Source organism: Bicyclus anynana, chromosome 7 (genome assembly GCF_947172395.1).
Source record: "Bicyclus anynana chromosome 7, ilBicAnyn1.1, whole genome shotgun sequence".
NCBI lineage: Eukaryota > Metazoa > Arthropoda > Insecta > Lepidoptera > Nymphalidae > Bicyclus > Bicyclus anynana.
In genome coordinates this window covers 1,773,855-1,799,708 of record NC_069089.1, presented here as the reverse complement: position 1 = coordinate 1,799,708, position 25,854 = coordinate 1,773,855, and the positions used below count along the sequence as shown (strand labels likewise).

The following is a 25,854-nucleotide window of genomic DNA, read 5'->3' as shown; positions in this document are numbered from 1 at the left end:
TATTTAATTCCATTATATTCGTGAAGAAAAATGATAGATTTACCTATAAATCATAAGATTTTCATAAAAACAACGTCAACTCGTCTTTTATTTAACGCTTTCTAATTTAGTTTTTAGAATAAAAAGAAGTCTATGTTTAGTTTAGACTATGTATACTCGTATTATCACAATAGATATTTGATATTTTTTTAAATACATAGTCGTATTAGTACAACTATGTATGCTAATACTAGAATTTTTATAAGAAAGTACATTCAAATAGGTTCAACTTTTAATTCAATTTTAATTATATTTCTAAAAACACACACTTTTAAAAATAGAATTGATAGTATAAGTAGGTAGTAGTCGTATATTATAATTATTTCATTTCTGTATATCTACATTTTATTTTTTTTTTTTAATCTTTGTAAAAGACATAGGGCACGTAGGGAGGATGCCAAATACTAGAGGGCCTAAAGTGATGAGAAAATGGAGACCACAGGTAAAAATATTAAAAGAAAGACCTAAAAAATGGTGGCTAGATTGTGTTAAAGAGGATCTGCAATAAATGGAAAAAATTATCTGCGTGGGAAAAAAAATGCAAGGAATAGAAATGAACGGAGAAAAGTGGTAGAGGAGGCCAAGACCAAGATTCCGTGGCGCAGTGGTATACGCGGTGGATTTACAACACGGAGGTCCTAGGTTCGATTCCCGGCTGGGTCGATTGAGGTTTTCTTAATTGGTCCAGATCTGGCTGGTGGGAGGCTTTGGCCTTGGGTAGTTACCACCCTACCGACAAGACGTGCCGCCAAGCGATTTAGCGTTCCGGTACGGTTTCGTGTAGAAACCGAAATGAGTGTGGATTTCATCCTACTCCTAACAAGTTAGTCCGCTTCCATCTTAGATTGCATCATCACTTAATATCAGGTGAAATTGTAGTCAAGGGCTAACTTGTAGAGTATAAAAAAAAGACCGAAGGAAGTAAGTAAGTAAGTAAAGTAAAAGACAAAGGTTAGTTGTGTCATCCTTCTTGTAAATATTTTCTTCTTGTAAAATTGTGTAGGTAGTAGTATAGGTAGTAATAGGACTTATAATAGTCTATTCACTCATAACTTGCGCCACACCACCGTTCCATAATATTTGGTTTTATTACAATGAATTCCTGTGTTTAGTGCATAGGGTAGCTCACTCAGCGTGGCAGACTTAATCTGTTCACGATTCCCTCTAGCATTGATTCCCCTTCGCTTCGTCATGTCACGAAATGAAAATGTACCTATTCGTATATTTACTTTAATCAAATGAAAGTGCTTGTACATTTAACTATTTATATATTTTAGCTAGCCCAGTGACATGACTACTGCCTTCGATTCGGAGGGCGTAGGTTCGGGCCGGGGCATGCACCTCCAATGTTTCAGTTATGTGTATAAAAATAAAAATCATGTGTCTCAATATTCCCATTCCCCACCAGCTAGTCGGGAAAGACTGTGCTAGGAGTGGGTACGACAATATACCAATGGGGCGGGGATCGAACCACCACCCCTCGGTGATGGGTCCGACCGCTCTTACCGTTGAGGCTATAAAACTTTGATAAAGTATCTTTAAATTAAGTCTATGTATATAAAGATATTTGATAGCAAAAAAAAAGTTATGATTATTTAAATTTTCAAAAATGTTAACGTTCATATCTCAAAACGCCGATTTTTGAGTTAATGACTTTTCGCTCTACGGGGACGAAATATCCTAAAATCACGCGGACAAAGGGCACGGGCATTAGCTATTGTATTATTTTATAAAGGGTGTTTTGACAGTCTTATTTGCAATACGGAATTAGTTAATTATGTAATCAAGTGCGTAGGCAAGTGATTACGTTAAAAAGAAACTAAAAGTTCTCACAACTTTTTAACAGCTTTATAGACCTACTATAAAGTTGTAAGCTTTATTGTTAATTAAAATACCTTTAAGGGACGTTTATGTTTTAACATATAAGATATACACATTAAAGTTCCGGTAACATCCATAAAGCTAGAAGCTTAAAAGCTCTTCGGAATTGACATTAATATGGAACATTAGCGACATTGATTTATTTTCTGTTGTGACATTAAAAGTTTCGCAACCGTTATACATTTTAACATAATATCTACATAATATTATACAATAATGTAAGGCTGTCGTATATGTATGTCTATATGTAGATATGTAGTATATGTATGTCGTATATGTATGTCTATATGTTCGTGATAAAATCAAAATCAATTGAACATGGTGTTCACCAAATGGCTAAGTGAATCATGAAGAAAGTACCTAAATAATTTAAATAAAAGGTATAGTCCGCGATGACATGTCTATATATATCTTTTATGGAGAATTCGTTACACCCATTTTATAATATTTTTTACTATAAACGTGAGCGTAATTGAACATAATTATGTGCATTTCATACACCGATGATGTACCTAAGGCAATAGAGGTACTTTTTAACTCGACTTCTCGACTCGGATCACACTTGCATGAAACACTGCGAGGCACAGTTATTGTATCATTGAATATTGACAGTTTTTATTATCATTGAATATTGTAAAATATTCAATGATTATAAAAAGGTCATGAGATTTTTGTTAAATCTTTTTTTATAAGTTATTTTTTTAGATTAAGAAGTGAAGTAAAAATAGATAAAATATCGTCGTGTGTCTTAAATGCCATTTTAATAGATTTTATTGTATTACTTGCGTTTTTGGTTCAGTAGTTAAACTAAGCGGTTTAGGCTCATAGGTTTGGATCCTGTGTCGGAAATATTGATCTTTTCATTATTATAAGAAATTCTTTGACATTTTGTATAGTTGTGATATAACCGAGTCTATTCGTATATTATGATTTATGTCTGATAATAATTATATTATTAGAATATTAATTAATTAAAATTAATTATAGGAAACTTCACTCATATTCATACTTAGAGTATCCAGGACGCATTGTGCGATTTTTTTTAAAGAATATTTGCCATTTATCTTTTAATAATAGCCTATCTTGTTACCCTCCCATTCGTCGGAAAAAAACAGTTAGGAGTGGGTACGTGGAGATCGAACCACCACCTCTCGGTGATGAGCTGAGATGAGCCCGTTTACCACTGAGCTATTGAGGCTTTGATCAGGCGTTTGTGGTTGTGGTGGCTTCAATGCTTTGAATTTCTCGTACGAAGACGAAGAAGTCGAAGTAGGCAGGGCTGCAGGGTTATTAAGTATCTCGATGAACCATTCAAACAACTCTACTCACTACGTTTTTCATCGTATTTTCATTTTTGCAATCGTCTAATATTGTGTTTTCAACGAAATAACATAAATATGGTAATTTTACGTAAATCGGTATTAGTATAGTTGTGATAGTAGCAAGTAGTAACGTTATTTTAACGAAAATTCGTTATTTACGTAATTTCGTTGAAATTATCATGATAAATGATCGAAAGAACAAAAAATCACTGCCGGCGTAGTTCTAGATCATTTCGTTGAAATAACCATGTTAGATGATCACAAAAACAGAAATACGATGAATAACAATGTAGTGACTTATAATTTGAATGAAACACTGAGAATCATAATAGGGCCGCAGTTCATTCTTCAAATAGGCTAACAACGATAACGAAATATACCTGTAGAGAAGCTCCGGAGCCATGGAGATGCACTGGAAGTGGAGCTCCTTGGGGGACAGCTTCTTCATCTTGGAGAAGGACTGGTAGTGCATGGGTCGCAGCTCGCCGCCCCACTTCCACGCGCGCGCCTGGTAGTCGTAGATGCCGCCGATCCAACGGCTGGCACGCTCTGGGGAAAGCACAGCTTTGTGTATATTATACTCGTAGCCAGTGGCGTGCATAAGGTCTTTAACTAGGGTAGGCATTATACAAAATGTCGTCGTTATCAACCCATATTCGGCTCACTGCTGAACTCGAGTCTCCTCTCAGAATGGGAGGGACCAATAATCCACCACGCTGGCCCAATGCGGAGTGGTAGACTTCACACATGCAGACTATTAAGACCCATACGGGGCCCTTAGTCATGAGCTGGTTCTTTCATCGATCAGTTTCGATCGTGCCGCGATGCAAGAACCAGCTCATGACTAAGGGCCCCGTATGGGTTCGAAACTAGTCGGGCATACTCCGACCTAATATCACGTGAGTTTTAGCCGTGTTTCATAATCAATTAATCATTTTGTTGTTCATCTGTTTGTGTTTCATCGTCCGTCTGTCTGTTAAAAGATTCTCTCTTAATCACTGGAAAACGAAATTTAAACTACAATATACACTCAGGTCTACAGTTCCTTGATGTTGTAAAAATATCAAGACTTAACTCAAAAGCTACTCAACCGATTTTAAAAAGTCTTACACCATTAGAACGCTATCTATTCACCCAGTAACATAGGCTATATTTTATCTCCATGGTCTCATGAGAACAAAAACTACACAGGCGAAACCGATGGCGTTTGCTAGTATCTATTACAATAATGCAACACGCTGCAATGCAATTGCGTGGTTGCAATGCTGCAACCACGACCACTCTGCCAAGAGTGTACGATTAAGAAGAGATTACAATAATACAGTTGACTGACCAACACTCTGCTTGTTGAGGTAGTTCCGAAGATTTCTGTCCTCCCACCGCGCCGGCACCGACAGGTTGCTGTCTCGGTCCTGTAACAATCAAATAACTTGCTCTTTACACTGATTTTCTATTTCATCATCATCATCATTATCAACCCATATTCGCAAGCTCGAGTCACCTCTCAGAATCAGAGGGATTAAGCCAATAGTTCACCACAATGGCCCAATGCGGATTGGCAGACTTCACGCACGTAGAGAATTGTAAAAATTCTCAGGTATGCAGCTTTCCTCACGATGTTTTTCCTTCACCGTTTGAGACACACACAACTGAAAAGTTGGAGGTGCATGCCCCGAACCGGATTCGAACCCACAGCCCCCATTTCCTATTTAACCGACTTCAAAATAAAGTGAATTTAATTCTGATATCCTTTTAATCCGACCTTAAAATGAAGAGATTCTCAATTTGACGGTTATTATTTTTCAATGTTTGTTACCTCATAGCCATTTATTAACTAATGTCATGATTTTTATAAAAAAAAGTACTCTTTGTTCTCTGTTTTATATTCTGTGGATAAAATCTGTAGTCTCTGAAATGAGAATGACAGGTCTGATATGATTGGATATTGATAAAGGCGCCATTTATTGTATGACCAATAGGAACGTTTGGCGGCCAAACGAAAACATGGATGGTTTGGTGACGTGGTAGGGAAAGGAAGGGGTAAAAATGGATCATTCTTTGAGGAGTGACGAAGAAACGTAGTTTTAGAAATATTGTAACACTAGATATATTCATATTTAATTTGTAATTGAAGAAAGGTGGAATAAAGTTTTGTATGGAACTACAGAAGTATCATTTTGTTTCACACTAATATTGTATTATTGTTTTATAAAGGGTTATTCCCTTTCAGATTGACAGACTTTGTGTTAGACCATGGCAGGTGCAGACATGACAGGATTAGCCCTTAGGGTAAGTAGTGCACTATTTCATATATGAAGTGCATGAAACTGTCATCAACTGACATAGCTGAAAAATTGAAGCCTCAATAGCTCAAGCGGTCGGACTCATCACCGAAGGGTGGTGGTTAGGTACCCGATCCGTTGGGTTGGTCTATTGTCGTACCCACTGGAGGGGAATGGGAATATTGGTCATATTATAAAAAATATAGCAAATATTCTTTTACAAAAAAAAAAAAAGTATGACAGGAGACATAATATTTTGTCTAGAAGGCTTCTCGGAGGTAGGAAAGTTATTTTTATATAAAAAATTAAAGTGGGTTAGTGTGTTAATTCATCAGTCACTTTGATCAAATATTTTGACACCTCAAGGAGTGACGCACAGATTATGAGAAAAATATCCGAAACACACGGCTTGATCGTTCACGTGGGTGTTATTTAAAGCAGAAACGATTATTTATAAATATAAATTATTGGTATCTATTAGCAAATGTCTTTAATCTTAAACAAAATATACCTACGTATTCAAATATAAGATTACTTATTAATAAATGTCTTAAATTTAAATAAAAATAAACATTTATTCACATTTTACATTTTGTGTTTTCAGTTATGGTTAAACGGACCATTATTTTGTTCTTAATGACCAATACTCATTTGTACGATTATATGTAAAACTAGCAGACGCCGCGCGGTATCACCCGCGTGGTTCCCGTTCCCGTAGGAAAACGGAGATAATATGCCTATAGCCTAGCCTTTCTCGATAAATGGGCTATCTAACACTGAAAGAATTTATCTAATCGGACCAGTAGTTCCTGAGATTAGCGCGTTCAATCAATCAAACAAACAAACAAACAAACTCTTCAGCTTCATAATATTAGTATAGATATGATTATAAATATGTATATTGTACAAAAAGCCAAAAACAAATCTACTTGATGGAACAATTCAACAAAAAACATCATAACCATATTTTACCAGTACCACAGAAAACATAAGTACACACATTGAAAAAGTAATTATACAAAAAATCCTTATTGTTATTATATACACATAGACATAAGATAGTAGTCATATTCTCTATTTGTGCTAGAAGGCTCTTAATAAGTGACATGACCTATCCCATTGCAAATAATATGTTGCGGTAATTCAAAAGAAAACTCGTTACTCGCCTAACAGTGTTCCACGGTTAGATACAGTCCTGCGTACCTAATAGGCTTTAACTTTGCAAACATAAAAACCTTTTATTACAATACAATTTCAACCCTAAACAACACACGATAAAGTACAAAACAGTTTACAAAGACTAAATTGTCGTAAAACATCATAGATTCCAAGAACACCGATAGGCATAATTGAGTTGTTCAGTTCAATACAAAGAAGTGGTTTAGTGTAGACATGGTAAATATTAGTGTGAGTACAAAAGTGGGACAATTGCCAATGATGGGAGTCCCTGATGACATCATGATTGTGCCTGAGATAATGATAATGATCGTATTGATTTAGTTGGGTACAACGTTTATTTATTAGTAAAGCGATAGTCTAGTCGTAACGACACAATGCTCTTAGATTTAGCATTCAAAGTATTTAAAGCATCATCTAGTGAATAGACATTTAGTGAATAGAGTGAAAAAAATACCGCGTAGACTGTAGACTGTAGATCCAGTAGTGGATACTAGTGAAAAAAATACCGCGATTTTTCTGGCCTATGTTCTACAAAGGTCCAATTTATCGCATCAAAATTGGTTCAGTGGTTTAGCCGTGAAAAGGTGACAGATAGACTTTCGCAATTATAATATTAGCATGAATAAATAGAAGCAAGCGTATCTTCTGCGGAAGTTTATGATATAAAATGAACAAATTTCCTTACATTTACGAAAATTTGGAATGTCTGTATGGGTTCTCACAAGGCACAGAAAATGTTGAATCGACAATATTTAATTGCCAAGTCAATTGACTTGTAAAAGGAGATAAGAGAGACTCTAAAAGCATTCTCTTTGTTGACCTAATTATCCCAAACAGTAGATGACATACATTTTATAATTTATTTAAATTATGTTCACAAATCAAATTAGCATGTTTCGCTATTAAAAGATAAAAAAAACGAGAAGCCACAGAATGATAAAGATGAAAGATGTGTAAGTAGATCACACATAAAATGTTCAACGGCGAAGGAAATGATTCATTCAGACAGTTTGTATGGGCCATAGAAGCGATAACTGTTGGGTTAAATCCACATAAATTTAACCGATAGCGAAATACAAAGAGAAATCAGTATTAACTTTGAAACTATATGACTTTCAGTCTTGACTGTTTTAGAATTAAGAATACTTTTTGCTTTTCTTTCATTATAAGTTGATGTTCCTATTTATTACATTTGTTTCTGAAGAATGACTATTGTAGGGTTATGATTATATAAATAATAAAAAGCTTGGTGTTGAACTGCACTATACGACTGTGTTCTTACTTCTAGATAAGTAAAATGATGGTAAACAAAAAAAACCTTGGTTGAGTTTGTTGTGGGCTCTTCTCGGACCAAGGCGCTTTGGAACCATCGTTACTTTAATTTTAAGTTAGACTTTACTTACCGCCAATAAATCATGACATAACTTGACGTTTCAAAAGTGCTTGTAAATTAAGCCTAATTGAAATAAATGAATATTGAATTTATTCTATTGTGTTGCCGAATCCTGCTACCGGAAACTTTTCCATGTTACAAAGCGACAACGAATTATATATACCTATAGGTATATATATGGTACATAAATTAAAAAACAAAACTGCGCTAACATACGAACGATTCTAATAAAACAATTATTAATAGATGTAATTTTTTTATAGATATTTGTAATAAATCAAACATTTAGGAACGTCATAGACAAATATTACAATGACAAGGCGATAAATGATAATTTCATCACCACAATAATATTAATATTGCTGTCGAAAAAATATTTCAGTTGGCCGCTCCAGCTGGCATGTGTACGGAGTTTTGGCGGAGTCGTACGAACATAAATTGCTATTTCCCACGTTTAAATATTGTTGAACACGCCCCCTACTATTTGAAACTGTTTCGAATTACGACCTCACACGATGAACAGCCATTAGTGACTATCGCGTGTAGTCTTCAATTCTCTAAAAACCCTACATTTTCTGAGTGTGTCGCTTGACCTTTCTTTGATTTGGCACTCATTAAGTCATTACAGTCCTATCAATGTTTAGCATACTTGGACTTATATTCTAATAGATCTTTCAATAACATAACGGTCAAGACATACGCTGTGACTAAAATGCAAGACTTTTCACACAGAACACTATACGCTATGATAGAGCTAGAGTTAGAGAGATTGTGTAAGGGTTTGTATGATATAGGATTTTCATGAGATATAATACTGTTTTTTAGAGTGCAAGCAATATGTTTTCACATTGGCATTACTTTAAATGAAAATGTTTTATTATTATGTATTTATTACCCACGCTTAAAATATTGAACACGCCCCCTATAATTTGTAACTGTTTCGAATCACAAGTTCACACAACGGTGTACAGTCATTGGTGATTTGGTCATTATATTGCTTGTCTCATAATTCAATAATGGCACAATGCAAAACAAAACGCTTGTATGTGCTGATTTTTGGATTCTAAAAATACGGCTCCGAAATTATGCACGATTATTGCGAATATATTTGGTTCAAACCAGACTTGATGTCTGGAATTGTGAACGGCGCTTTTAACATTTTGTCTTTTTTCTAAAATTTACTGAGAATCTTAGAAATGTTTAGTTTGTGGGATTTTGTATCTTTTAAAGCACTGTAATATTGTCCTTTATCAGTGTGAGTGTAAAGAATCTGCATTGGAGATATATACTCGTAGAATAAATAGTAAAATTTGATGATTATTTTTTGCGAAATAGTAAAGTAAGGTAGTCCTCGCGTTGAATGTCCTTCAAGCCGCAGTTTAACTTGGTCACTGTTTCGAAATCTATTCAATAAATTACCCGTGTAAGACAACGAGACAATCGCCTCTATCTGACGAAGATCTATAACATGATGCAACCAGAACCAGAAATCGGATGGACATAATGGTATTGAATCAGGTTAATATTCCAATAATAGAAACTTGTTTATTTTGAAATACATGCTATGTTTTATTTTATTGATTTATGGCTTCATCACAAAACCTAGTCCAAACTAATTTGGCACCATGAAAAACACCTTAAAAATCTTTTTGAATGTACTTTACGAAGAAAGATTGTAAGAAAATCTTAAATTTTTGAGAGAAAACGGAATTCCAACATTTAATCGCCGCCATCGTCTGCTACGAGTAGTTTTACATATTAAGAAAGTAGTCATTATGATACGAAAGAATATTTAAAAGAAAAGTCAAATCATCATCATTATCGGCTTATTTTAACGGCCCACTAAATACCATTTCTTATATTAAACGGAACCCCTCTCCTACAAGCCAAAATATATCTACAAAATAACAATCTTTTCAATGTTTATATAAAAAAGCAAGAATTCTTTGTTGTCATCACCTTTGAAAATAATCCTCACATTTTAAGCTTGTTTGACATTTCCGAGGCTTTAATTTGTTGCAAGCATTTTTATAAACATTTCAGTATAAAAAACTTTTGCAAAACACTAAATCCTTGCAAGACCTTGGCCTACAAAATACGCGGAACATTCAGTATTTTTGCGCTAGCACTTAGTATTTTAACAGTTGAATATTTTCTATTCTATCGCTGTGAGTGTCCAATAAATTCTTTCTCTCTTAAGCTTTATCTACCCGAATGTTAAACAAGACATAAATCGCCGAGCGAGTTCTCGTTTGTCTGGTGTGTGGCGAGTCGTTGCATTTTAGAAATCGTCTTCAGTTCAATTTAAAATAAACTTAGTACAGTTTCTTTCTACATTGACAATGTCTTTGTTCTAAGAGACTACTGTGGGGACAAATACTAATCAGTTCTTGTGTTAATAATAACATAAAGGACGTCAATAAACTAAATAGTTTATTTATGACGTCCTTTGTTTACGTGCCATATTTGGTTCTAATCTATTAAGGGTTTTCCTCGTCTTTTTAAAAATATAGGGTTTGATTTAGGGGTCTCCAATTCTGTGTTAGGGTAGTTTCGTAGAGATACAGTAAAATTTAAGCTTGCCACAAATAACTATCCAAATTTTCGACCAGTTCTTCGTTATCAACCCATATTCGGCTCACTGCTGAGCTCGAGTCTCCTCTCAGAATGAGAGGGGTTAGGCCAATAGTCCACCACGCTGGCCCAATGCGGATTGGTAATATTAAGAAAATTAAGAAAATTCTCAGGTATGCAGGTTTCCTCATGATGTTTTTCCTTCACCGTTTGAGCCACGTGATGTTCAATTTCGACCAGTTCTTCAGACCCGACCATTAAATAATGCAACAACAGACGTTAATGCTCATGAGTTTCTAACTTTTGAAGAAATTTTTTATCTACCCTATTTAAAACCCTTTCTAAATAACGAATCAGCAGGAAGTTGGTTCTACAAATTGCATTACGCGTTGCAACGAGAAAAAAACCCTACCAAGTCCTGTACTCGAACATGCTTGTTTACTTCATCTTATGCCTTTTACATACGTCTTACTAAAGTTTAAGGAAAATAAACGAATCTGTCGCAAATTGCAGCCAAGTTAGCAGCACGTGCGACTTGGTAAGTTTCCAATGAACAAGTTTAGTGCTTTAAGGCTTTGACTCTTGAGATTTATTGCTACAAGTTCACCACTTTATTAGACTGTGAGGACCCAGCTAACTAATGAGCTCTACTTCTATTGACATAAATCTTGTAACTGCACTTAGAAACTGTCAACCTTCTTGAAGCTGCGCAACAAGTGACATCTCTAAGCACTAGTAAACATAGTTTAAAAACTGTAGACCTGGTTAACCTAGAAAGCTCAAACAAATCTTATGTCAGTTTTTAATATACAGGGTACTCGGTAGTCTTTCCCATAACTTTAAGGCGTTGACAAGTCAACTTATAGGAGCCGAACTGCTTAATTAATATTATGTTTTCAACTAAAAAATAAAAACTTTTCATAGAAAAACTTTCATAGAAAGTAATTCATAAAATTCCGATTATCCATGGAACACACGCCTTTATCTATCCTTGTATTTTAAATAACGTCAAACATGGCTACGTCATAATTCTAAGGATGCGTATTTTAGGATCTATTCACAAAAGTAATATTATTTACCCCGAAAATATTAATTTTAGAACATTTTTAATTCGATAAAGAATATAATCGGCTCTTCGAACTATGTGGCCCATTGCCGCTTCAGCTCCGCGACTCACTGAGCTATGTCAGTGACTTTGGTTCGTCTGCGGATCTCCTCATTTCAGATTTGATCACGCAGAGAAACTCCAAGCATAGCTCGCTCCGTCACCCGCTGAGTGACTTTGAGCCTTCTAATAAGGCCCATAGTTAGCGACCAAGTCTCGGATCCGTATGTCATCACTGGCAACACGCACTCTTCGAAGATCTTCGTCTTCAAGCACTGAGGAATTTTGGACGAAAAATGTCGCGGAGTTTATATTGTTATGTTCGCTAAATTAGGAACCTAACGTAAATTACTGGTGAAGGTACTTGAGATTTTTCAGTGGACAATGTAGCTAGTCAGATGATGTTTTGGCTCAGTTGGTATGTTAACTAGAAGTTAGAGTTAAGTTTAATATTAATTTCACACTGTAGAAGAAATAAGCGATGTCTCTAAATATAAGTACCTACTCTGTTTTCACCCCTTATTTATAAATCACATTTATTACTTGTCTTTCTGCGCAAGGTATATATAGAACTGAATCAGCGAGGGATACTGGCTATTTACTCAATCTGTGATTCATAAGGTCGTCTTCTATCCGGTTGTATTTAGAATCGGTTGCAGATACGAGTACAGCGAGCGAGATGCGAATACAAATCATCGATTCGTTGTCAACTCGATTTCTCTTGGAATATAGACAATTGAAAGTATTTTTCTGGAATAATAGTGAGTGAGTAATTTCGATTCCTGCCGGAAGGGCAGAAAAACAATCCAACTGTTCTACCTTCTCATATTACGGTGTTTACGACCTGAGGACCTAGTGGCAGTTTGATACTGATAGTATCGCGTTAACGTAAACGCGATTTTTTTTAGGAATTGAAACAGCGCCATCTAGTGGCATTATTGCACAACTGTTTCAATTACATGTAATTCGAGTTCACGTCAACGCCGTAACAGTATGACAAAATTAATCAATAATAGGCAGACGGAGCGCGCGGAACAAGACAGTGTCGTAGCCCCTCCAAATACAAAATTCAAGAACGAATACATTCTCGAGTCAGTACGACACGAAGCGTCGCATCAGTAACTTTCAATATTATTCAAGAAAAGTGGCATCTAATGTTTTTAAATATTTTAAAAACTGGTCACAAAAACTAAAGAAATAAGATTGGTAATTTATTATATTTCATTATTGTTTATTATATTAATTTACGTAATTGTTGTTAGTGTTAAATTTTGAAATACAAATTATGAAAAAAGTTTGTATATGCCAATATCAAGGAGACGCGTGACGTTTGTTTTTTTATGGGTTTCAGCGGCTTCACCACGCTGCTTGTAAAGACTCACTGTGGATGATATACAACAGTCGAATTGAGAACCTCTTCCTGTTTTTGAAGTCGGTTAAAAAAATGGACAATATGATATTTTAATTCTTAACCTTCAATATCTATTTTTCAATACATGTAACCTTTTACATTCATAACTTTGCAGCAGCTGCGGTATACTAGTTTCGTTTATCTGACTTCGCTGACAACTTCCTGGCGGGATTTCAAATTAACGATTGGCTTGGACAGGTGGCATCGCTCATAGCGCCTTGTAACATAACAATGAAGAGCTTGGAGATGATATAATAAAATGGTTATTTTATTCCACTGACGATGATATAAGTAGATAAATAGATAAGTAATCCCGACAGCAATGGGCGGGGCACATACTCGACTAAAATACTAAAGTAGTCGAACTAGGCATTAATTATTGGATAGAAGCAGGCGTTACTTTGCGGAAGTTCATCATGATTATATAATGATTTATTTATTTTGCTATCATCCGCGAAAAGTCGACGAACCCATGCGACAACGTCACCCAGGTCCGACAAAATACTCTCTACGTACGTTTCAGAAGATGTTGACTCTACAACGTACGTAGTATTTTGTCGGACCTGACGTTGTCGCATGGGTTCGTCGACTTGTCGCGGATGATAGCAAAATAAATAAATCATTATATAATAGGCATTAATTATCAAGTTCGAGTTATTAATGTTTTTCGAAGGGTTGACACGAAACTTTAGTGATGTCAACTAAGGAAGTGATTTCGCAAATTATGTCGAGGAAAATATATATATTTTTTTATGCTTAGATCTTGGTCTGCTACCTTCTAAACCCACGGTCCAAACTCTGCGCGAGTATTGCCTAACATAGGTACTACCTATGGTACCAGAGCTGACGTACTTTTAGCTTTTAAAAATGGAGAAGGTCTGGTTATCACAGGCTCTTGTTTTAATAGGTTAATATAGTTTTATATCATTAGAATTCAACGAAGCAAAATAAATTTTACATATTTTAACAACTAAAGAAATGCCATTCCGAACTAAGCATCGCTGTTATAAATAATCCTGACGTAAATTCTCCATCGTCATAGAGATGGTTTCCTTCTAAATAGATAGCCTTGACTTTGAAGTCAAATTCTGTTCACCGCAAAGCAAAAGAAAATAAACCGAATTCTTGAGTTCTTTGTAGGAACGTAACACGCAGTCAGCTATTAAAACTACTTTAAAATAGTTTGAAGTCTCGGAAACTCTTTTTGCTTTTAAAATATCAAGATAGGTTTCAGGTTAGTTTTCGTAGTGGTGAGATTAATAAGCGAAATTTGTATGACTTAAAGACATCGTGAGTTTATTGTCTGTAGAATCTGTCTTTAGGACTGGTAGTGGTATACCTCTACCAGTCCTAAAGTCCTATAAACAGGCATTTTCAATGGTGTTGGTAAAACGTAGTATCCATACCATGAAAATACGTATTTTAGAAGAAACTAACTAACAAATGAACTAACTAAAATGGCTATGTAGTTAGTCTGTACGCCGTAGAAGTAGGTGCGACAGGATTACCTGCAAAATCTCTCTATAACTTGCTTAAAGACCTTGGCCTCTCTAGAACGCAGCAAGTTCTATATTAGAACGAGTATCCAAAGCTGCTCTAATAGGATCTTACCAAATTTGGCTAGGCAGGGAGAACAACACGAGCAGAGAACGGGGAGTGTTGATCGATCGTCAAGGAATTCCTTAACCCTACATCCTGTAGTCACAAGTTCAGGACTTTTTCTCTCTACCACGCGATGGACCCGGCACCCGCACGGTGAATCCATGGAATGCCAAGATATTCGTCTCTCTCTAGGCATAATTGTTAAGTGTATAGTTAATACCAATTTCGTTATCTCAGTCAATATTGTTGGCCTTGGTGATGAAGACGTTCCAAGAAGAATTCTCCGCTTATCATAACGATCGTAAAACGAAGATTTTTCTGTCGTAAAACTATAAACGTGTCCGCTGATTTATTTCTCTATGTTAAATGACTAGTTTACACTCGCAACTTCATCCGCGATGAAGCATTTTCTGAAGATCTAATTTAGTTTCGCATAGCAAACATAACTATCGGAATACGGATGCTGAGTTGACATTCAACACTATAACACCATAATATATTAACTTACTTGTACATATTGTATTCGTGAATCGTGAAAATTCTTACAAAAAATTACTAAACATTTTCCTCCTGTAGACCGATTTCGCATTTCGAAATAAATTTATTTAAATCCAAAATGATGATGATGATGATGATGATGATGTTGAAAAAATGGAAGGAATTAAATAGTTTAAGATAAAATTTATAGTTATCGACAACTAGCTGACACCGCGCGGTTTTACCCGCGTGGTCCCCGTTCCCGTAAGAATACAGGAATAATTTATAAATGGGCTATCTAACACTGTAAGAATTTTTCAAATTGGACCAGTAGTTCCTGAGATTAGCGCGTTCAATCAAACAAACAAACTTTTAAGCTTTATAAATTATAGTGTAGATTTTATATTCAAATAAGTTGGTTTAATTATCAATGTAAAAATAGAATCAATAGACACGTCTTTATTCATCAAAATAGAATGAATAGTTTAGGCACTACGAAGGAACATAACCCTTGATTTTGGCTTCACAGTAATTGGGTAAAAATACATACGCGCATTAATTTAATTTAAATTAGAGGAAACTGTCCTCTAATTTGAATGTCTGTTAAAGAGTTTGGATCCTCGACCTTAGATCATGGCTAAACCTCTAAATTGGCTTATTAGTGAAATCGTAAAATCCTCATAAATCAATTTAAATTTTAACACTCTGGTCCCTTTTATAGGTCAAAAGCCAAAAAGATGCCAAGGTCATGGTGTATTTTATAGGGTCCCGACACAGTTTAGTACTCTTCAATGACGAAGCTTATTTAGAATAACTGGTCGTATGAAATTTGTAACTGGGATGGCGTCAACTTAGGCGCCTTTTCGTCGCGTGGAAATGTAGGTTATGGCGTGGTACAAGTGATTAGAAAATTCGAAAATTTAGGTATTGACACTCAATAGGGATGAGATTTCTTGTCAATCATGAATTTGTATAAAGTACCTAAATTTACAGTCTAAAAATATTTTCTTTGCAGCAACAAGTTCCCTCTCTTTTTTAGTCGAAGCTGGTTGGATGTTTGGCTTTAAATTGTTGAGTAGTCACGTATGAATTTATCAGGCAGTTTAGAAATTATAATTATAATATGACACGAGCTAGATAATATGCGAATTTTAAATCTCTCATATATAATTACACGTATATTTAATGAGAGAATTTATATTCTATCTAAATATTTTTTTAACAATCTAAATAGGAATCTAGTTTATCTGCAAGCCTTCAGTAATGGTGAATCGCATGTACACCACGGCGCACAAAAGACTGTTGTAAGCTACGTCAACGCGCCGGTAGGACAAATTTAAACCTCAGAATACAGAAAATCCCAGAAGGTGTGATCGCGCATAAGAGTAAAACCGTTGAAACTACTCTTGTTTGGTGTAATTTCACGAACAAGCAACTTTGGACACAATGCGTGCTTTTTAATGACGGCTGAACGTGGCTTCTGGTGTTTTCTGTGTTTTGAGATCAAAACGTTTATTTCATCCGCCACGGATTTGCGGATATGCACAGATGGTTCTAACCTCAATGGAAAAGGGTCCAGAATAATCAACGAGAGGTCGTGGTTTGATCCCCGCCTGCTTGACTATTGTCGCACCCACTCATAACACAGTCTTTTCCAAGTAGATATGGCAAATATTTTTAATATAAAAAAAATGCTTCGATATGGTTATTTCCGCGGATATATCTCTGCATAAGCGTTCTTCTGTTTACTTCAAAAAGCTTGTCACTTAACCCATACTATTTGACATTGTGTTCACTGAGAATTTATTGGACGTTTACACAATCGCACGCAATTGTATGTGTGACGTCAGCGATGACGTCACTTTCCTTACCTTAAGTCCCTTTCGATATGATTGTATTATCATTATCGGCGTCGGATTACATTGAGTAAGCCCTGTTGTCAGTAACTTGTAAGCGAGACGAATGCTTAGAGTATGGTCACACTTAATATGTTGAAACTTATTTATTAGGGTATTAACAGGCTAGTAACATTATAATAAAGAAAGAGGTGTATAAATGCCTCGTTATTAGCCTATGGTATGGAGGTCCTTGGTTCGAGTCCCGGGTCGGGTTTTTTCGGGCTTAAAATGTCCTCAGAATGACATACATAAGAGTTTGTGTTCCAAACTAGGTATAGGTAGTCTACTAGTATGATTGATTTTTTTTTAGTCTTTCATTTATTTATTTGTCCATTTTTTTAAATTTAACAATATTTTTAAAATATAATACAGAACACTATTAAAATTAAACATTATTAAAATTATAAAAATTGAAATGATTATTACGATGAAGATCCATTAAGATAATAAGATGGTATCTCGGCGGCAGCCAACGGGAGCCGACTGCAGTCGGCGACCACCGTGGACCGCCGCCGAGTGTGCTATCACATTCCTTGATAACGAAACGCTTATAAGACAGATTTGTCTGACGTGTGCGCATTAATAGTTTAATATCAATGACATTAACATGTCTGGTCTTGAGGCAAACCATTACATAATAAATTACTATGGATTAAGAAACCACACGGATTACCATTGGGTTGGGCATGACAAACTATAAATTGATTTCAGACATAACGACAACACAATTGTGTTATATTTATGAAGTAGCCAACGCCCCGCAGTTTCACCCGCGTAGTTCCCGTTCCCGTGGTAATATGGGAATCAAATATAGCCATATATCATTATCTGTGAGTACACAAAAAACGTGGTTTTCTATTGGTAAAAGAATTTTCTAAATTAGTTCATTCGGTACCGAGAATCAAGATTAACCCCTACAACCTCACAAATTAAAAAAAAAAACAATACCTCTTTATAACATCAGTATAGCATGCAGATTGCCTACCATATAGTAAGTAAAATCCATCAGCTCGGACCAATTACGTATGGACTTGTATCACACTTAAATTTACCAACAAAATTGTCTGTCATTTTTGACACTTTCACTTTTAAAAGTGCACATTATTTATTATTTTTAAATTATTCTCTATTGACTTGCTGTCAACAATCATGAGAGTTATGCAATATGTTGACGGATCGGTGAAGTGGTACTCATCAAGTGCATATCTCATCTCAATGAAGCGCTCCAGTCAATTAGCGAGGCTCCAACGAGATAATTACAGCAGCAATTGTTGGAATGACTGATGAGTATTTAATGAGGCGGCGTACACGCGCCGATTGAGTTATAACGTTTGTACCATGATTGCGGCATACTTGCATTCTTTGATAGCTATCCGTAATGATCGGAACAGAGATGTATAAATATCACACATATCACGCATTGTATGTGTATGTTTTTAAACCTGCTTTCTCAACCGGTGGTAGAGTCTCTACTTATAGTTAAAATTACCGCGTCAAAAGTGATTTGAAAAAGCCTATATAAAATGAAGACTCGTGATAGCCCAGTGGATATGACCTCTGCCTCCGATTTCGGAGGGTGTGGGTCCGGGGCATGCACCTCCAACTTTCCAGTTGTGTGCATTTTAAGAAATTTAATATTACGTATCTCAAACGGTGAAGGAAAACACCGTGAGGAAACCTGCAAACCTGAGATTTTCATAATTCTCTGCGTGTGTGAAGTTTGCCAATCCGCATTGAGCCCGCGTGGTTGACTATTGGCCTAACCCCTCTCATTCTGAGAGGACACTCGAGCTCAGAAGTGAGCTGAATATGGGTTGATAATGTTGATGATGATGATGATATAAAATTAACGAATTTTGAGAAGAACATTTGCCAATATTTTTGATACATGACCAGTTTGAGGCACATGGCAAGGCACTAAATGTGATCGTCACGATTACTCATTACTAGCCTATTTTAATGGCTAGGAGAATTAATAATAAATAGCTTAGATCCACTATAAATTGGCTTTAGAGTGACAATGTTCAAACATTACGTATACGTTACGAAGAGTCTACCTTAACGGTTAACTATCAAAAGTTAATGATAATGATAAACGAGACTCTCGGTTTATTATCATTAACTTTTGATTTGATTAACTCCGACTTGAAGGCAAGACCTCATGATATGAAGGCATATAGGTTAACCATTGTATTGGACCAATAAAGCAGTCCGCGAAAATTACTATATTATTTTATTGTAAGTGTGATTCCGAAAAAGGCAAACTAAAAGTAATAATCTTCCAAAAATTGTTTGGTACATTTAAATACCAGCTGAAATTGTCACTACAAATAGACTTTATAAAAGTGCTTGTAAAGTAAACATACTTCAAGCTTAATTGATAAGCCGTCATCACACTGCTCTCAATAACAGAGTTATTTTAATCGACAAAAAGTCCATTGGAATGTCTATTAATCAAAAGTCAAACAAAGTCGGCAACCAATTGTTTTTTGTAAACAATTCATCTTATGTTTATAAAAGCAATTGATCTTATATTTACGTTAAAGTTAGTTGTATTTTTATAACAGTTTGTAAGGCAAAGTACACACGCACTGCAACCGTACAACATCGCAGCGACAAAAAGTCAAGTAGTCGCTATGTGTGGATAGAGTCGCTGCTGCATTTTGCGGTTCATCTTCATCATTATTACCTTATTTTTGTCCACCGTAGAGCCAGGCATTAACTTTCAAGGAGAGTGGATGTTGAGTTGAGTTTGAGTTTAAACTATGCTACTCCAATGTGGAAGCAGGCTTAGAGTGGACAATGTATGAAATGAATTAATGATCATCATCAGCTGGCCTACTCACTATGTTGGTCTTTATTATGAACCTATTTAAATTAACATGAAATCAATTGACAAAATGTCACGTACCTTCTAAAAGATATGCTCCAGTAGGCACTGGATGACATTTGTTACAAAGAAGCTCAATTTCGTATATGTCAACGAACGTCTAAGATAGTGAATTAGCCTGCTGATGTTTATCAGTATGGATTTAGGGTTTAAGAAGTTAAGCCGTCCGTTGATGAAGGTATGTGGTGTACCTAACCCTGTTTCTCATCTTTTTGCAACTTGGAGTTGGGAAAATGAGGATTTTTTTTTATTTTTTATTCATTGAGATTGAGAGTTTTTAGTAAGTTACTATAGGGCCAAAGTCTGGGCCTTCTTTTAGTTGATTTGTGGTAAAGATGAGATCGATATCTAATAATTGAAACAGCAAATTTGGCGTTCATAATTTTCATAGTAATTTAATACACGTTGTTGTTAGGGTCTTGTTGTGTTCCGTGTGTATTAAGCCTAAATTGGCCATGGCTAAGAAATAGTATATAAACAAAAGTTGAGAGCGTCTCAGATTGGCCACAGGAAGTGGTGATAAGCAGTTGATTGATCACTCAGCGTGTTGTACTGCAGAATGCACATGCTCATGTATTTATGTGAGCAAAGCTAATTCAAGTTATTGGGGGTATTGACCTTATTGGAATTTTAAATTGTATTATAGACTAGCGAATGCCCGCGACTTCGTCTCGTCGCGAATTAATTTTTTCGCAAATCCCGCGGGAACCATGGATTTTTCGGGGATGAAAAGTAACCTATGTGTTAAAACAGAGTAAAATCTATTTTCATTCCCAATTTCAACGAAATCCCTTTCTTCAACGAAACTTTCATCCCTTATTTTATCCTCTTGGGGATTGATTAAAACCCTTTCTTAGCGGATGCTTACATCATAACATGTACCTGCATGCCAAATTTGAGCCCGATCCGTTCAGTGGTTTGAGCTGTGCGTTGATAGATCACTATGTCAGTCAGTCACCTTTGAGTTTTATATATTTAGATCCACAGATGCAAGCTAAGATTTTTTTTGTTGTCACAAATACACTGTTTAATTTTTTTTTAAACGAGTACTAATAGATACGGTTTTCACGGAGAGATTAAGCTAAGCTTTGAGCATTATTCAGAAAGACTAGACATATCCGATCTTAGTGAATTACACCGTTAAAAACTAATTGCTGTCATGGAAAGTCAGGTTGTAACAAATATAAGAATGGAGTTTTACAAGTTGCCTGCAGTGCTAATGGCAGGGCATCCGATCCAACACACGATCAGTTTTATCGGATCTCCTGCCATTAGCGCTGCAGGCATAAACTTATGGGATGGTGAGTGGCTAGCATTACAGGGAGCCCCTAGAGTGTATCAAAGTCCTTATAAGAGACATATGTAGTCCCATTAAAAAAGAATTAACGATGATGATCACTATCAAAGCTCTACCGATTGACAACCCCTGACTTAGAAAAGCATCAGGGGAAGTAGGTACCTATCGTTATCAACCCATATACGGCTCACTGCTGAGCTCGAGTCTCCTCTCAGAATGAGAGGGGTTAGGCCAATAGTCCACTGGCCCTATGCGGATTGGCAGACTTCACACACGCAGAGAGAAGAAATTCTCTGGCGTGCAGGTTTCCTCACGATGTTTAAGACACGTGATATTTAATTTCTTAAAATGCACACAACTGAAAAGTTGGAGGTGCATGCTCCGGACCGGATTCGCACCCACACCCTCCGGAATTGGAGGCACAGGTCATATCCACTGGGCTATCACCTATAGGAGGTACCTATGTAGTAGTAAATCTATCAAAGTGGGACAAACAACAACTGTAAACGGTATAGGACTAATATGAAAGTGTAATATTATTTCGAAGGCGGTTATTGTTATTAATAATAGAGACAGTAAGACGTGTTGTGAGTGACACATGTCAGTCAAAGCTGACGCACTCACTATTGCGCTTTTCATTTGTACCGCTTCGTATGCTCGGTCGGTATTGTCGGGAGAATGTCGTATACATTGTCATTGATTCGTACATTGTTGCTAATATCTGCTTTATTATACATAAAAGTGAAAGTAGATATCTAAAGATATTGAAACAAATGTAGTTAGGAAGTGGTGGTTACATGTCACCTTTACTTTTTTTTTTATTTTTTTTTTATTGTTTACAAGTTACCCTTGACTTCAATCTCACCAAATAAGTGATGATGTAGTCTTAGATGGAAGCGGACTTGTAAGGAGGAGGATGAAAATCCACACCCCTTTCGGTTTCTACACGCCATCATACCGGAACGCTAAATCGCTTGGCGGTACGTCTTTGCTGGTAGGGTGGTAACTAGCCACGGCCGAAGCCACCCACCAGCCAGATCTGGACCAATTAAGAAAACCTCAATCTGCCCAGCCAGGGATCGAACTCAGGACCTCCGTTTTGTAAATCCACCGCGCAGACCACTGCGCCACGGAAGCCGTAGTTAACGGTTGTACTTTGTTAGCTTCAGTAACGTTAAATTTTTGGTTTTCATTGTCTTTACCTTCTTGTAATATCGTTTTCGTAAAAAAATCGATTTTTCGCTATACGGGGACGATTTACGATTTAATTGTAATAAAGTCATGTCTGTCAAACGGACCATGTTATAATATTTTCATGTCAGAATACCATAAGCCCACCCTCCAGCGACTGCTCACTGAGGTATGAAATTAAAACAAACAAGAACTATTACGCATACATACAAGCAAATATCTTACCTATATACAACCACTGTTCACGGTAATCTTTGAAAGTAATGAGAGGAATTTCCAAGATAATATTTAACTAGTATATTTAGGTAGTTAAGAGTGTGCAATATGTAATTTGGTGGTTACAAATGTTTCTGGATCTCAGATTCTGGAAAAGTTAGGAGCCTGATATTTGGGTAAATGATATTTCAAAGTGTTAGCTTCGTTATGACTATACAAAATACACAATTTGTAAAACTTTTCTCGATAGTTTATTTTTTGAAAAATACATGTTTTGCTCACATTTTGCTTTCAATCTCAGGAAAATCAAACTTATTTTCTTAAATTTTTGTTTTGTATAGAAAATTAGGTATATATCTTGAACATGGCCATTTTGTTTTTCGTTATGTTGTTTAATTTACTTGCAATTAGGTAAAAATGGTTTTGGCGCTCACGTCATAAAATTTGCATCGCGCGTCAATCGCTTCGTACTTTTCACACACGTGAAAGTCATAATTCGGCGTCGTTTACGCTTCGAATTTTATCCATATCGTACCGACGCGCTGCGCGCTCTTAAATATAAGTTTTTGTTTTACTGACACTAGAAGTATATGAAAATATGTCATGTGTTCACAAGATGTTGTATTTTCCTGAAGGACATTTGGGCAAGCGCAGAAACTCTACCAGAGTCAAGTCTTAGGGCTAGAAGAACGCAGGGAGACGGAGGAGGTCTTTAAGGGTGTCGTCAGTGAGACTCGAACCTCGGCTGAGAAGGACATTGGGACAGAGGATATGGACTTCGAGGAACCAGTCCTAATACTCCTGTGGGCTGTACTCTGAATCGAGTAAGAAGAGAGAGAGAGAGAGATACAAAAAAAATCAAAATTTTCCTCAAAACTTTCAACTCAAAGCAGGACTGAAACGTCAGGATATCATGATCCGAAGCCATGTAACTGCAACAAATAAACAGTTTGTAAGATTTTTAATATACAAAACTACTAGTCAAATAAAAGCAAAACATTCAAACCTAGCAACAAACAATAAAACATTCAATATGAATAAACTTGAATATTAATATCAGTCAACAACCATTACACTGATTAGGATTCTCAGCGCGAAGTCGATTTGCCGACGCGTGCGATTGTCAATGACTGTTTGATCAGCGATCGAGATCAAGATCACGGCCGCTTCACAATCATGTGACGTCTGGTGCAAGTCACAGGCGGAAAGCGATTATAATAATAATAATAATAATAATAAAATCTTTATTCACCAAAAAAAAAATATACAAAAAAAAAAAACCATAACATTGCCTGTGGTCTCCACACTAGATTGATCTGTATCGTGGAGACCAATTAAAATTAAAATTACTTTTCGCATGTAATGTAAATAAATTAATATTTAAAAATAACACCCTAATATTACATGTATAAAGACGAAAGTTTGTATGTATGTTTGTTCCTCCTTAACGCTGCGGCTACAGAACCGATTTGGCTGAAATTTAGAATGGAAATTATAATGGAAACATTTAGAAGGGATATTACTCTGGATTCCATGAAGAAATCCATGGTTTCCACGAGGTTTGTGAAAAACCGAATTCCATGCGGACGAAGTCGCGGGCGTAGTATTTTATCAAACAAACATATTATTTTACACTAGAATAATTTTGACAATGTCGAAACTTGATGGGTTTGGCTTGATAATTTTAGGAGTTCTTACCACTAAGTTCTTATTTTTTTAACAAACTATCTACGTGGTGCCCTTAATGTAATTTGAAAGAAAAAGACGTAAGTATATTGTATTTCAGTCAAATCGATGACCAAGATTAGTAATTTAGATTAGATAATAATAAAAGAGAGAGAAAAATAATAAGATTAGACCCACATAAAGCTTGAAAGAGACCACGGGGTAAATCTCCACCAAATAAATTAAAAAGCGTAATATGAATTAATATCTCCAGTATTTTAAATTGTGTAAGTATAGATTGTTACATATAGCTACACAACTAGACTAGCATTCTATCTTCCAGGACAAGTCTAGAGTTAGTAAAACTATGCTAAAATTTCTGTCTGAAGGTAGGACTAGACTTTGTTTTTTTTTTTATTCTTTACAAGTTAGCCCTTGACTACAATCTCACCTGATGGTAAGTGATGATGCAGTCTAAGATGGAAGCGGGCTAACTTGTTAGGAGGAGGATGAAAATCCACACCCCTTTCGGTTTCTACACGGCATCGTAAATCGCTTGGCGGTACGTCTTTGCCGGTAAGGTGGTAACTAGCCACGGCTGAAGCCTCCCACCAGCCAGACCTGAAATTAAGAAAATCTCAATTTGTCCAGCCGGGGATCGAACACAGGACCTCCGTTTTGTAAATCCACCGCGCATACCACTGCGCCACGGAGGCCGTCAAAATGATGACTGAGACTGATGATAATAGAGGGAAAGGTAATAATGCGTATGTCAAATTCAAAATATTCTTCCAATTAATTTAAATAATACAAAATATAATCACAGAAAAAAATAATTATAACTAAAGCCTCCTACCGCAAATTGTATAACTTTTTTTTTGCCTAAAAATCAATATTTGAATTTCAAATAAACCTGTTTACATAATATTCTTTTTATATACTCAAATACATTATCTATTCGAGGTTACTGATATTTTTTATGTACATATAACTGACAGTTTCCGTAATCATTAAACCTCCAAAGCATATAAATCGTTTATAGAGATCGGTATCACAAAAATAACCTTAAAAATATTAAGGTAGATAAATTAATCCATAGTTACAGATAAGGATTCGTAGTAAAATCCGTTGATTTGTATTTAGGTGGCATTGACAATGAAATCGATTATCAATATCACGGTCATTGAGGATTGAATTACATTACGTGTGGTACAAAAAGCGACGTAAAGCGATACCCAACCGATCCAAGTTTAAATAGTAAAGTTTTTATTCCATTTACAATTGCACTTAAATCAATTTATGTAGCACATACTACTTATAATGAGATATTTTGAATTTATAATAACTAAAAATAATGGTTGTTGTAGGTACATTGTACACTCAAAAAACAACACAATACCACAGTGGTCATTATCCATTTATATTGATAAGA

General features: G+C 35.7%; 1 protein-coding gene across 1 annotated transcript in view; it reads right to left on the bottom strand.

Moving 5' to 3' along the window:
- Positions 1-25,854, bottom strand: part of LOC112047392 (uncharacterized) — a 174,571-nt gene that overhangs the window by 8,682 nt on the left and 140,035 nt on the right. Inside the window, exons 4-5 of the mRNA XM_024084505.2 lie at positions 4,576-4,654; positions 3,623-3,791 (exon numbers count right to left, since the gene is read on the bottom strand). Of these exons, the coding sequence (XP_023940273.2) occupies positions 3,623-3,791; positions 4,576-4,654 (248 nt within the window). The remainder of the gene's footprint in view (positions 1-3,622; positions 3,792-4,575; positions 4,655-25,854) is intronic.